A 13,910-nucleotide genomic window follows, 5' to 3' on the forward strand; every position below is an offset into this window, starting at 1 on the left:
AATTACCCGCTTTTTTTTTGTCTTCGCACAAAGTTAAAGCAGAATACTTATATCTCAGTAGTATGCAAATGTATACTGTAAAATGTCTCGTAGTAAGTGGTTGGCAAGGTGAACTTGAATGGAATTTGCCACACATTTGCTTATAACGTATTTAGTAGCTTCAGTGTTCCATCTCGGCTTTCCGATGGCCATGGTGACCATTCAGTCAAATGTCTTAAAAAAAGTTTTTGTTGTTTGTTTTTATTTTTACAAATCAATGGTGTGGTTGTGGATTTAGTCATTCATCCAGGTCTTTTCTTTTTTGGGGCATTCAAGCGATGTGACTAGACTGCTCTGGTAGTCTCAAGGCAGGGTTAGGGAACTCTGGTTCCTGAAGAGCCATATCCTGCCTGTTTCAGCTCTTTCCCTACTCCAAACTCACCTGATTCAAACAAATATGGCTGGCCTGGAACTGCAGTTCCCTACCTCTGTCTGAAGGCCTCTACACACCAATCCGGAAAGTCGGTACACACCATCTGTTTGGTGTAACACGCCATGTCGTAAAGACGGAGCAGTTGTTGGGGCGTCTGGGGGCCGTGTTCATCCGATTCAACATGAAGAATGATCATTGCGATTGGCTGTTCGCTAGCGAATCAGTGTACTGTGTGTAGAGGCCTTTAGAAGACGTTTCACCTCTCATCCGAGAAGACTTCATCAGTTGAGTTGAGTTCATGCAACAAGGTTTGGTTAGGATCAACCAGCCTGAGTTGGTGTGGAAAGCAACTATTTATGCTCCAATCTGTAGCACATCATTCTTTTGGGATGCAAACAATCTTTAAGACGCCTTGTGGTGAAAACATTCATTTGTCAAAACGTACGAACCTTTTTAAACTGAATCTAATATTAATGAGGGCATTTGCAGCTTGCGACTTATTGACTAACAGAAGCCTCTGCCGGGCATCTAATTGGTGGTTGTTTTCCATCTCCAAAGAATGATACAATTTCCGGTGGTGGGGTATGCCTCCGACTTGGAGCATAAACAGTTGGTTTTCCACACAATCTCACGATCGTCTGTCCTAACCAATCCTTGTTGCATGGACTAATGAAGCCTTCTCTAATGGGAGGCGAAACCTTCAAAGACAAACAGCTATCCAGTTAAATCAATATCAGTTCCCTAAGATATAAATCACTGGCCTTTTATTTGTGATTGTCTATTTCTCACACATTGCATCTTATCTCCTAGGTTGAAGAAGGGAATATAGAGTACAAGGTAAGGACTTTCACATCAAGCAATGCATGCATGACAGGATGTCTGCGTCAAATTGAGTTGACTGGGTGATCAGAGACACAAACAGACTCCACTGGCTACATAAATAAGCATTGATAGCGTTGCATGGCACGTTTGGTGTGGTCTCATTTTATTGCTCGTGGTCTGTTGAACTTTTTGTTTTAATAGTCTTTCAGTCACAACCCAAAAGGTTAATTGAAGACTATGTATAAATATGAATGACTATACAGTATGTGACCTGCGCTTGACTGATGACCAATCCAGGATGCACCTTGCCCCTCAATTTATATATGCTCCAGTTACTTATGACCCGCTGAAAATTATGGACAAACTTCAGTAACATTTTAACATCCATACAAAATGACTAGTTAACCACTTTTAAGCTGAAAACATTTTGTCTTATCCTTTATAACTTGCATGACAACGGCTTTTGTGGTATTTTACCAGCGTATTTTCATGAATATCTGCGATGATTTTCATCTGGAAAGCCTTTAATTAATTCTAATCTATATGATTTCAGATATACTTTGTCTTACGCTCTCATTCACTGACCCTAATGTAAATAAACAGGACTGGCCCCGCCTTTTAAAGCCACACACATTCACAGTCACAGATACTGAAATGTAGAATTTGAGGATGGCCTCATCTAGTGGACAAAAATAATACCTACACCTCACATGCATATTTTGTGCAAAAATGTGTTTCATGCATATGATAAATGAGTGATTAGTACAACACCAAATTCAGACTGCAGCCTGACAGCGACATTCCCATTACTCAGAACATAGATTTACATGTTGATGCCACGCTTGCACTTTCAGACACATCATCCCATTTTAGTTCAGCCATGAAAGTGAGGCGCACGGGATGATGGGAGGAACATTTGTCGAACAACAATTTAACAAGTCTGTTCCAGTCGTCTCATATGTAGAAATCTGACACCGACGTGGATTAGCAACCGCAATGTTAGCATCAGAATAGCGTCTGTTGATTCCTGTGATCTTTTCACCTGGCGATTAGCTGAAGCTCGTGGACCCGACGCAAAGCCGTTTTGAGCACCTGGTGACGCAAATGAAATGGCGGCTCCAGGAGGGTCGTGGAGAAGCTGTCTATCAGATCGGGGTGGAGGATAACGGCATGTTGGTGGGACTGTCTGAGGACGACATGAGGGCGTCTCTCAGCACCCTCCATAAGATGGCTGAGAAGTGAGTGAGCTTCGAAGTGAACCCATCCACCAATCCAAAGCATATTGTAATATATTGATTTAGCACCTAAATCATTTTTGTTTGACAGAGTCGGGGCTGACATCACCATCCTTCGACATGCAGAGGTGGACTACGACACCGATGTGCCTCTTACCATCGCCGAAGTCCTAATTCGCAAAGTGCCGGATGACCAGCAGGTCAGCAAGGCTACCATTAAGGCGCATGGTTTTCACCTCTCTCTCTGCATTTTTTTTTTAGCGTTGTATTTCTTTGCTTTTTCTTCCAGTTCCTGGACCTGCGAGTTGCCGTAATCGGAAATGTGGACTCAGGCAAATCGACCCTGCTGGGTGTTTTGACACAAGGCGAACTCGATAATGGACGGGGAAGAGCGAGACTCAACCTCTTCAGGCATCTCCATGAAATCCAGACTGGGCGAACATCTAGCATCAGCTTTGAGATCCTTGGTTTCAACAGTAAAGGAGAGGTGAGTCGAAGAATCACCAATAGAAAAGAACAAACAAACATCAGGTACATTAAAGCAATTTGCCATTTTTGTCTTTTTCAAGGTTGTGAACTACAGCGAGTCTCGAACGGCGGAGGAGATTTGCGAGAGCGCCTCTAAAATGATCACGTTCATCGATCTTGCGGGTCACCATAAATACTTGAAGACCACCATCTTTGGCCTCACCAGCTACTGCCCCGATTTCGCCATGCTTGTTGTCAGCGCAAACACCGGCATTGGTGAGTGACCGTTTGTTGATTTAAAGTGTTTCTCAAACACAAAATTTTCATCCATCTTGTTGGCTTGATAGCTTGTTAGCTAGTGGTTGGAGATACATAGACTTCCTTACATTACCTTAGCATATTCATGCCATGTAGAGCAAAGTCACATTTAGAGTTTAAAACAGTTCTTTACCCATTTTATTTTGTAACAAGCCCGTTGGTGTCGGAGTTGTCCTGACTACGTGATTTGTCGACTTAGTCGATCATGAGGAGGACTCGTTTGCTGCAAAAAATGAGTGCGCTTAATTGAGTTACTTTGTCACCTTCATTGATTGCGATTGTCTTCTATTTCTGAAAGTGCATTTTTGGTAAGTGTCGCGAACCCCAAAGGGAAGGAAAAGAACGGCACAATTTTACAACTTTGGCTGTTTAAGTGGAAAGACAGAGGCAAATAAGTTCACTGCACAAGGAAATGCCCTTGATTATTTGCAAATGCCATAAAGTTCCATCGTGCAGAACATGTTTTAAAATCCTGGCTTTTGTCAGAAGTGGGATTTGAACCCACGCCTCCAGGGGAGACTGCGGCCTAAACGCAGCGCCTTAGACCACTCGGCCATCCTGACACATAGATCTCTTAGTATTACAAATCAATCTCACAGTCAATAGTGTACTGTTGTACAGCTGAATACCAGAGCCAAATCCCTCCGCTCCCTTTTTTAATTCTTGCCTCAACTTGTTCAGCGAACCTGCTGCACCATGAGAGCGCCACACACATGTAATGTGACCTTATGTAACAAACCAGACACTGTTGCCAGGAATGACCCGCTCTAAAAATAATAATCTTCGGGTCAGCTGAATTTCTTCTGCAGATGGGTCAGCTGCTGATATGGGTGCACTTAGCAGTCAGTCTTGCACAGAAACTAACCTCACTACAAGACATCAGAGCCTAAAACTGATTAAGTAATTGAGATATGTTGGACTTGTTGCTGGGTTGGTTTTTGTTTGTGTGTCGGTGTCAAAAATAGACGGCCGTTGAGATAGGCTCACAAATGTGGACACAAAGGCAATCATCCCTCCTCAATTGAACTTAGGACATATTGCATTATCATGTCAGCCTCCTTTCATGAACCACCATTTAATGGGCAAGTTAAAAGTGAATTTATCTGTTTGGTAACACATTACAGTCTGTCATTTAGATTTCTGCAGAGTTTCAGTGACATCTATATGTCCAACACTTCATCCATGTACGGTCAGATTGCCCGCCTTAGACTGCGCGGCTATCCTGACATTCTGATGTTCGTCATACAACAATACAGAGACAACTAGCGACTATAGTATTTTTTTGGGAAATGGAGCAGATGTGTCATAAAAGGAATGCTTGTCAGAAGTGGGATTCGAACCCACGCCTCCAGGGGAGACTGCGACCTGAACGCAGCGCCTTAGACCGCTCGGCCATCCTGACATGTGCTGTATTTGCTCACTAATACCGCCACTGATTCACACAGTACACAAGCAGCTGCAGTGGTTTATCACGTGTGCTTGGAGCTGCTACGGTTCTGTTAATAAGAAACACAAGCAGGTGGCTCTGTCGTAATTTCACGTTTGTCTTGACGATCGAGGGAGTTTTCGTCATCGTTGTAACCTAAAAATACACTGCTTGAATTTACATAGCGGCACAATTGGGTTTGTGAGTATTAGTCGACAAAGTAGAGCGGCACGTTCAAAAAATTGTGATGTCAGAAGTGGGATTTGAACCCACGCCTCCAGGGGAGACTGCGACCTGAACGCAGCGCCTTAGACCGCTCGGCCATCCTGACATGTTTCGATGGGTGCCAAGAAATTGAATCACACAGTAGTCACAGTTTTTGGTGCCAGTTTAAGACAACCAGAAGGTTCCAGTTGCGATCGATTCAATGTCCTCAGCTCAAGTCACATTGCCGTAAACCTCTCCTTGTTTTTAGCTGGCACGACACGGGAGCACCTTGGCCTGGCCATGGCTTTGAAGGTGCCCATCTTCATCGTCATCAGCAAAGTGGACCTGTGCACGCGGGCCACCGTGGAGCGAACGGTGCGGCAGCTGGAGCGAGTTCTCAAGCAGCCGGGCTGCAACAAGGTGCCCATGGTTGTGGCCAGCAAGGACGATGCCGTTGCCGCCGCGCAGCAGTTTGCCCAGTCGCCCAAGTGTGTACCAACCTCTGAAGTTGAAAACAAGTATAAACTGAAATGGAATCATATATATCGACACTCCTCACAATAATTTGGGGATATTCAGATTTAGGGTCAAATTTCTAGCCTAACGTCTGAGCCTAAATTGTATTACAACCATCATGCTTAAGTTTACCCTCTGTAAACATTTAAATGCACATGACCACTTGTTGTAATTGAACCAAGAAATGTGATTGATTCATGGATCAGACACCGAATGAAAATTTTGATGATCCGCTCCGTGTTAAAGAACAAGTTGTACAAAAGTGGGAAACTCTGAGAGGTTGGACATGCCCATTCAAAAGTTTCAAGGTCATATTAAGTAAAGGTTGTTGTGCATTTTCAGTTTATTGCAAAATGTCTGCCTGAGGCCAAATATCACACAAGACATATGGCAGCCGTCCCGTCGCAGGTTAGAGTGAGAAGCTAACGTAGCAGTCTCCATCTTCACTAAAGTGCTCCTTCTCGTCAAACAGATGGACTCAAAAGCGCCAGTCGCAGAAGGTCCCAATCAAAAAGTTGGTCAATACCAAAGGGAACAAAAAAGACGGGAAGTAGCTACCGACCAAAGTAAAACCGGGAAGAGCGCTAAACATGGCTTCACAGAAGCAGCACTTTTGTTCAACCACATGACAACTGATCACTCCTATGATACTGAAACACTTAGTTGAAACACTTAGTTGATCATGTGACTTTTCACCCCGACAGCATTACGCCCGTCTTCACCGTGTCCAGCGTGTCCGGAGAGAATCTGGATCTGCTCAAAGTCTTCTTCAACATCATCCCTCCGCTCAGCAACAGCAAGGAGCAGGAGGAGCTCATGCAGCAGCTCACGGAGTTTCAGGTGAAGCCGGCCACAACTTGAACACGCTCTGGAATAATTAAGCCGCGTCGCGCTGTGTGTACGTTTTTTTAAGCCGTCACATTTTTATATTCAGTAGGGCAGTGATTGCCTATCAGAGGTTTGGTGTGCGATGGGTAGTCGCCTACGATTTGTACGAAACGAGCGTGCCAGTTAAGACGTGATTGACTGATGAATTTTGTTCTTCAGGTGGATGAGATCTACACGGTGCCAGAAGTGGGCACTGTGGTGGGCGGGACCTTGTACAGGTTTGTTTGTCTGCAACAAGCATTTAAAATATTCAAATGTGTTGTTTTGAATGACTTTGTTGTTTTTAATTGTAGTGGTATTTGCCGCGAGGGAGACGATCTGGTGGTTGGGCCCACAGACTCGGGGCAGTTCCACAAATTGACCGTCGGGAGCATCCAGAGGAACCGTTCAGCTTGCCGGGTGCTTCGTGCCGGGCAGGCTGCCACGCTGGCGTTAGGCAACTTTGACCGCATGTTGCTGAGGAAGGTCCGCCTCGGGAACGAGTATATTTCCTTTTGGTATAAGCCAATGCAGTGCATCTGATTGTGTTTTCCTTCCACAGGGAATGGTGATGGTGAGTCCAGAGATGGACCCGACCATCTGCTGGATATTTGAGGCTGAGATTGTGCTGCTCTTCCACTCCAAGACTTTCCACAAGGGCTTCCAGGTGACTGTGCACATCGGCAACGTGAGGCAGACCGCCACTGTGGAGGCCGTCTATGGCAAGGTGAGTGTCTGGAAGCTGCGTGAACCACCGACGTGCACATATATATGTATATATATGTGTGTATATATGTATATATATATATATATATATATATATATGTATACACATATATACACACACCATATATATAACCACTTCCAGTAAATGAATGATGTGTAAGTCAACATTTTTGGGGAGTTCGTAATAACATGGGATTTTGGAAGTGGCAGAACTGTGTTTTTAATCAACCGCTTTTCTGCTCTTTTGGCAGGAGGAGCTGAGGACGGGGGAGAAGGCGGGTGTCCAGTTTAAATTCCTCAAACATCCAGAGTACCTAAAGCTGGGAGCCAAGGTGCTCTTCAGAGAGGGCGTCACCAAAGGCATCGGCCACGTCACCAAACTGCATCCAATTGCGCAGTATCGCCACGTCCCGGAAAGTGACGAAGATGAAGATGATGACTAGAGAATGAACGCGCCCCCCTCCTAGAAGAACACATAAGTGCCGTTTCTTTTTTTTTTTTTAAATAACGGACAAGCTTCCACCAAAGGCCAGTCTGCACTCTTTGCCGCACTCACTCGCTGAAGGTAAAGTCTGCATTTATAGAGCTTCTTGCCTTTTCTACCTTCACAACAATACAATACAACTTTTTTTATATAACGCAATTCACAACAGCTGGAGCTTCAAGATACTTGTATAATCCGTAGAATGTAGCCGCACACACATTCATACGGTCGAACTTGCACTGTCATGAAATGAAAGTCAACAATGCAGTCACACTTGGGCTGAATGATTAATTTGCAAGAGTAAGGGCAGACTAAAAAGTGAAAGCGCAAGAGCAGTGTGGAAACTGATAAAAAAATCATATTGGAAATCCACTGGAACACTCAGCTTTTAAAATATCACAGTCTTCTTAAATTATACATGCCTGAAGTTTAAGTTTTCCATTGCAATATTTGGGGGAAAATCAATTTTTCACAATGTTGTTACATATTGCAATGTTTTGGGGGAATTATTTATTTCCAAAATCTAAATGATTTTGACTAAAATCAATTTGACATTTTTCCCCAAATTTTCAGATTTTTTTTATAGGTGGGGTTGTCTCAGGATCTAAGGAAAACTGTTCTGGCAATGTTTGAGGTGGAAGGTATCGTCACAATTATGTTTTTGCACATCATTTGGAGGTCAAGGTTCATCACAATTAGAGCTTTTTTCCCAAATCATTGCAATAGTTTATTATTTATAAAAAGTTATCTGCCAAGTTGTAGTTGAGATTGCTGTTTTGGTGGGGTGTTTGGCTTCTCACAATTATACATTTTCCCCTAATTGTTGCAAGATTTGAGAAGAAAAATTTGATTCGGCGGTACACCCGAAGCACAAACTTTGGGGCTACATGAATTGCGCTCACTCGCACTGACACATGCAGCACTGTTCAAACACATACACACCTTCCTGACATCGCTGGTGTAACTGAAGTATACTTCGATGCATTTGATGACTCGTCTTTGTCCAAACGGCATCATGACTGACTCGACTGAAGACTGCAAAAGGGGCTCATGTGGACAAAAGTATTTGGGACACTGCTTATTACACCGACAGCAAATTCAGCATGTGAATTGTTGGAATTCAAAGCCGATCTGTTTCCAAGTTATTTGCTGCAGGCTTTTGATGTTACTGATGTCTCTCCCACGTGCATGCGTGCACAGTGCCTCATGGAAGTGCCTTCCAACTTAAGTCATTCATGCAGTTAAAAAAAAAAAAATAATGAAAAAAAATTACTAGTGGTGCTACTGGTTCAAAACAAATATTTATACCAAACATAATTTTGACTGTTAAGTACTGCTCCAAACGAAGATTGCTGTGGGCCTTGTAATTCTTAACTATTATACCGTCTTATTATTGCCACGCTTGTCACATCGCATTTACACGTTCACAATCACCCCACTCGATCATTGTGTTGATTTAATTCATTCACTGCCAGGTCAGGTAAAAAGAAAGTCCTTTTTTACTTCTATACCTGCCAATGCCAGTGAATGAGTGTCAAAGAACATATTTCAACTATTGTATTATATCTGCATTTACATTTTATTTTTGTGCATCTCAGGTGTATTTCTAGTAGTTTTTACATTTTACAATCAAAACTTTTGAAGCTTTATGATTTATGCCCTTTAAGAATGGAAACGTGAATAATCACGTCTGAACCATTTATGTACAGATCCAATATGTGTATTGTGGTGTTCATGAGAAAAGTGTTTATGTCTATTAAATGTTAACTTCTGAGTTTTTTTGTTTTATGACTTTTGAAAACCAATAGAATTATCTGCAAAGTGGCAACATGATGCAAGACTACTGTAACAAAAAAACAGAAGTAAACAACAGTGGTCACACCTTGTTAGTCACTTGCAAAGTCAATACAGATGACTCACAATGCGGAAGGTAACGCCTCCATATAATTGATTTGATTTTCTTGCTTTATAGGTAGCTCATTAGTAGCCTCTGCTGGCGTGTTTTGGTATAACATCCGACTAAAACAGCGTTGGGGGCTTGAAGTGAATTTATGATAAAATTGTAAAAATTATGTAAGTCGAACACGATGTAATTTATATATTATAAACGTGTGATTTTGGGGATTGCTTTTCAGAAGTTTCTCCAAAGTATTATTTGGGTCCTTACCTCTTTATCTAAATAAAAAAGAAAACGTAAAATAACTACATTAAAAAAGCTCCGGTTGGAGTCTTCCAGGGCTTTTAATTCTTTAAGAACAAATATGAGTTATTGTTAACAATCCAGTTTCTAGTTTCTCCTCGTGACATCGAGAAGTGGGTTACTGCGCACCCTAGACTGGTTGCCAGCCAATCACACAAATATACAAGGTACAACCACTGACACAAGTGAACAATTTCAGTCTCCAATTAAAGTAATTACACAGCACCTTCACTTAAACAGTTTAATTCTGTGACCAAAGTTGCAAATGATATTTGAGTATCAAACCAAACTTCCCCCATTGAAATGAATTAAAATTGCATTAATTTTTTTCAGCCCCCCACAAGTCTGTATTTTTAATAAAGCAAAACAGCACTATAATGTAAATAATATAAAAACAGAGAATGTCATGAAATACAGTGGTGTAACATCACGAGTTGCAGTTGGCTGGTGATGGCGACTGTCCTGATTTTATATTTTTGGAATTAACTGTCCCTTGAATTAAACAAAAAAAATGTAGCAATCAAGTGACTGCTTGGAACTTGAATATAATTCGGTGCACTTGTAAGTCAAGCTGGCACAGTATTTGTGATTTTCATGTTCTATTATCTTTGGAAAAACGAATCCAAAGTACCCACAGCGCCTCCACCTTGGGAGCGATGTCTTTTGGGATGGGGTCCTCCCGACGTTCTGCTTTTAGTTTTGCCCAGAGAGGTCGGCGCCTGCCCTGCAGGAGGTCCTCTTCTGACGAAGGAGGAAGAAGCAGAAGGGGAGAAGGATTTGTGCAGGTCCAAGGCGAAGTGATAGTCGTTGTGCTCGGGCATCTCCCACACCGGCACGTTCTGGCCACAGCGTTCACACTTGAGCACGTCTTCTGCGGTGTCCACTCCGAAGGTAGGCAACGAATTTGGTGCACCATCATCTCGCCTTTCGCCATCATGTCTTGGCTTTGAAACGGTTTCTGCACTTTTTTTGTGGAAGAACGAGGCGATGTCGACGCGACTGCCTACCGAAGCGTCTTTAGAAGGACTCGGAGACGGGACGGAACAAGATGGAGCGGACTCAGTTTGTGTTTGCTGCTTATGAAAGAAGGACTGAATGGTTGTGGGCGTTTTGCGTGCAGCGGGGCTGGAGGAGAGAAAGAGTTGAGTGGAAAGCACATCTGCACTCAGGAAGCCTGCGATGCCCCCTGCTGTTGCTGAAGGAGCGTCGGAGAATTTGCTGGCGGAGAGGTGCAGCAGCGTGAGAGGTGGAGTCCTGTGTAGAAAGGAACGTATGAAAATACAAGAAAACATTGTCGAAATTTACTACCAAGCCAAGTAGAACAGTTGTGCTTCAAATTGTAGTAGGTGTGTGCTGTGAAAGCGATGGAGTTCTTGTGAAAAATGTTAAAAACCATAACAACCTGAAGTGTGACCTACCACGCCGCCTGCTGGTTTCCCGCCGTGTTGAGGCTCTTGATGATGGCAAAGCTGTCGCTGGACAACTTGTCAGCGTCGTAGCGCACCAAAGCGCAACAACGGGAGAAACCGCTCGGTCGCTTGTCGCCCAGCAGACGGACGCCGACCGTTAACTGCTTTGCCACGCGACCATTCTGGAAGAAAAAAAATGTCATGAACGTCATTAGGGAAATGTGAGAGTTGCATACAACATGTCCTCAAATTACACAAGAGTAGCTCTTCATTAATGTTGTTTTTCTTACCACTTCTCTGTCTTTGGTCAGCCTCTCCTCAAGCTCCAAAGCCAGCTGATGAAGCCAGTACTGGACCTGCGCAAAGGTACATTTAACATAAACAGCCACGATATTAGGCACGATACAACTGGTCTGGTTTGGATCAGCTGCGTCATAAAAAGACACGACTACACTCAATACCTGCTCTTTTGTAGCCAGTGATGTTTTCCCAGGGAAGTTCTTACTACAGCCAATAGATTTTGGCAGCTGCCTGGGTTTCACTGCTTCAAAGTCAATGCCCCGACACAAATCGTATAGCCACTGACTGCAAAACACATTTAATCCAATAAAGACGAGATCAGAAGTTTTTGTTCATCAGCCTTTACCCGGTCTTCTCTCCAAAGTGCTTCCCCAGTTGGGCCTGAGAGAAGCGAGTGAGCTCCCCCATGTGCTCCACTTGCAGAGCTTCTGTGACCGAGACCCCCAGTTTACCTCCCAGGTTGCGTCTGCGCAAATGAAAGGCAGCTGGGTTAATAAGTGAAGGGAAGGGGTCATACACTGGGACACTTACTCACATCTTGCTAATGGGCAGCGTGCTGAAAAGTTCAGCCACCGAGTCCAGGGGCAAAACTGTTTGGCGATTTGGTTTGTTCAGACCGCATGCCAGTTTAGCCAGCACCTGGAAGAAACATGGGAATGATAAATTGATTTAAAAAAATAAATAAAAGGTGAAATTTAAAAAAAAACAAAAAACTGTGCTTTAGCTTTGAAATTTCAAGCAATTCAAATAAAACTTACTTTGTTGTGCGAGATCCCAGCTGAACATTGGAAGCTTGTGTCTCGCTCCACAGCCGCCCTCATTTCCTCCACAATGAGGGCTCCCACGGTGAGCTGAAGCTCAGCAGAGTCGTGCGTCGGCATGGACGCCAGCCACTGCTGGACACCCGCCGACCTCTGCTTCTCTGTTGGACATACTGAATATTGACTTGTGCCTATAAATAATCGATGAGTTTAAAATAGACTGATTTCATGGAAAGCAATGAGGAGGAGTCATGGTCGACGTAGAAGCTTTCCCCACTCTGCCCACCTTTATCCAATCCATCCACAGCAGCTTCCTCTTCTCCTTCAGCTGAATTGTGAGGGTAACCTTGGATGCAGGTGGTTCTGAGCAGGTGTGGCTGTATTTGTTTGTCCGCCATGTCCTTAAGCCGCTGCTGGACAGCTGCAGTCAAGTCCATGTAGGCCTCGTCGATGCTGGCCCGCTCAACCACCGCAAAGCGAGACATGACTTGGATCACTTCCACGCTGGCCTCTCTGTAACTGCACAAATTGATTGATTTTAATTGTGCTTCAGTGACATCATTAATACGGCGACATAGGCATCACTCACGGGGTCAGGTCCGCCTTGCCGTGAGACTCGCGCACGCGTGCCACCTGGAGATCCGGGCACAGCTTCTTGGCATCGTCCACCCACATGTTCTTCGTCACGCCGTGGACCCTGGCTTCGTAGCTCACTGCAATGATCCTAACATAGGACTGAGGGTGAGTAAAGGAGACAGAGGTTTCTAATAACAATACAATGACTTTTACTTTTGTAAATAATGAATCCATCAATTTTCTAAATTACTTGTCTTCATTAGGGGAGGAACGTTAATGCCATCATGCTTTTTACTTCATTTTATACAGTACTGTTTGATGCAGTGGTTATATTTCTTTATTTTAAGAAGTCTGTGCATAATTGGAAGATTTCAAACAACCCACGGTAATATGAAACAGTGTTGGTCCAGATGACAACACTCCATGACTACATGAATTATTCAAAAACGACATCCCGGTGTCAGAACCTCACCCGCCTCCTTTCCAGGTCTTGTACTGGGCAACTACACAGGGCGTTTTCTTCAGGGTAGGATTCAGTCTCTGCTCCACTTGCACGTAGAAACAGTCCATGTCCACTAACGCCACCACTCTTTCCTTCCCGTACTCCATTACTGACGAACAATAGACAGCTTTTCTGTCACGACTTATCAAAACAACTTCGTTATGTCGAAGTGGTTTTCACCTTCCACCAAAGGTTTTCCATGGACGACATGGTCTGGAGCTTTTACTTTCCCGCAATTCTGTTTCTTACATAACTGCGTCATCAAAAGTAGACAGACGACTGTGTTTTTCTTTGCATGACGCTTCCTGTATCGACCTATCAGCGCGAACTCTATATCCCTGGAAAATAGTTCACGCAGAATACAAATGAGACAATATATAAAGGGGAAAAAACAATACAGTATGATAATCAACACTGTCCCCAAGGCGGAAATATTTTTTCATTATTATTGCTTTTCCTTTTGATATCTCAAACGTTATAGCGTGAAAACGATTCGATGTAAATGTTGCTTATTGCAATTTTGCTATTGGGCGCCAAAAGGGTTATACCGTTCACATTTTTAACGTATGTTTTGTATTTAAGTTGGGGGTGGGTTTTTTGTTGTTGTTGTTGCCCCCCACCCCAATATAATTTTTGTTTTACAGAGAGTACTGCAATACATTAAAACGTAAGTGTACTGTC

The 13,910-nt window shown here is 43.4% G+C and overlaps 2 protein-coding genes and 3 non-coding genes across 8 annotated transcripts in view; 1 reads left to right on the forward strand and 4 right to left on the reverse strand.

The window, feature by feature from the left end:
* Window positions 1-9,255, forward strand: part of gtpbp2a (GTP binding protein 2a) — a 45,485-nt gene extending 36,230 nt beyond the window's left edge. For all 3 annotated transcript variants that reach the window (XM_088304698.1, XM_088304699.1, XM_088304700.1), the window contains 11 exons: window positions 1,223-1,249; window positions 2,288-2,472; window positions 2,561-2,669; window positions 2,759-2,956; window positions 3,039-3,213; window positions 5,157-5,376; window positions 6,109-6,244; window positions 6,452-6,510; window positions 6,586-6,757; window positions 6,834-6,998; window positions 7,249-9,255. In XM_088304698.1, the coding sequence (XP_088160824.1) occupies window positions 1,223-1,249; window positions 2,288-2,472; window positions 2,561-2,669; window positions 2,759-2,956; window positions 3,039-3,213; window positions 5,157-5,376; window positions 6,109-6,244; window positions 6,452-6,510; window positions 6,586-6,757; window positions 6,834-6,998; window positions 7,249-7,440 (1,638 nt within the window). In that variant the 3' untranslated portion in view covers window positions 7,441-9,255. The remainder of the gene's footprint in view (window positions 1-1,222; window positions 1,250-2,287; window positions 2,473-2,560; window positions 2,670-2,758; window positions 2,957-3,038; window positions 3,214-5,156; window positions 5,377-6,108; window positions 6,245-6,451; window positions 6,511-6,585; window positions 6,758-6,833; window positions 6,999-7,248) is intronic.
* Window positions 3,736-3,818, reverse strand: trnal-uag (transfer RNA leucine (anticodon UAG)). The gene has a single exon. It is a non-coding gene; the product is annotated as a tRNA-Leu (tRNA).
* On the reverse strand, window positions 4,575-4,657 carry trnal-cag (transfer RNA leucine (anticodon CAG)). The gene has a single exon. It is a non-coding gene; the product is annotated as a tRNA-Leu (tRNA).
* Window positions 4,930-5,012, reverse strand: trnal-cag (transfer RNA leucine (anticodon CAG)). Its single transcript has one exon. It is a non-coding gene; the product is annotated as a tRNA-Leu (tRNA).
* Window positions 9,256-9,908: 653 nt separating the features above from the next.
* Window positions 9,909-13,529, reverse strand: polh (polymerase (DNA directed), eta). Of its 2 annotated transcripts, none has more exons than XM_088304703.1 (10): window positions 13,200-13,529; window positions 12,741-12,875; window positions 12,438-12,670; window positions 12,149-12,324; window positions 11,926-12,029; window positions 11,737-11,856; window positions 11,552-11,675; window positions 11,381-11,446; window positions 11,100-11,272; window positions 9,909-10,935 (listed from the first exon to the last, which is right to left on the reverse strand). In XM_088304703.1, exons 1-10 carry the CDS (start codon window positions 13,334-13,336, stop codon window positions 10,284-10,286), a joined length of 1,920 nt encoding a protein of 639 aa, XP_088160829.1. In that variant the 5' UTR covers window positions 13,337-13,529; the 3' UTR covers window positions 9,909-10,283. The 2 variants fall into 2 exon arrangements, with proteins under 2 accessions (XP_088160829.1, XP_088160830.1); XM_088304704.1 differs by having other exon boundaries at window positions 12,149-12,312; window positions 13,200-13,528.
* Window positions 13,530-13,910: the final 381 nt, after the last annotated feature.

Source organism: Idiotropiscis lumnitzeri, chromosome 9, assembly GCF_059441095.1.
Source record: "Idiotropiscis lumnitzeri isolate Australia: NSW breed Sydney's pygmy pipehorse chromosome 9, RoL_Ilum_1.0, whole genome shotgun sequence".
In the NCBI taxonomy this organism is placed as follows: Eukaryota; Metazoa; Chordata; class Actinopteri; order Syngnathiformes; family Syngnathidae; genus Idiotropiscis; species Idiotropiscis lumnitzeri.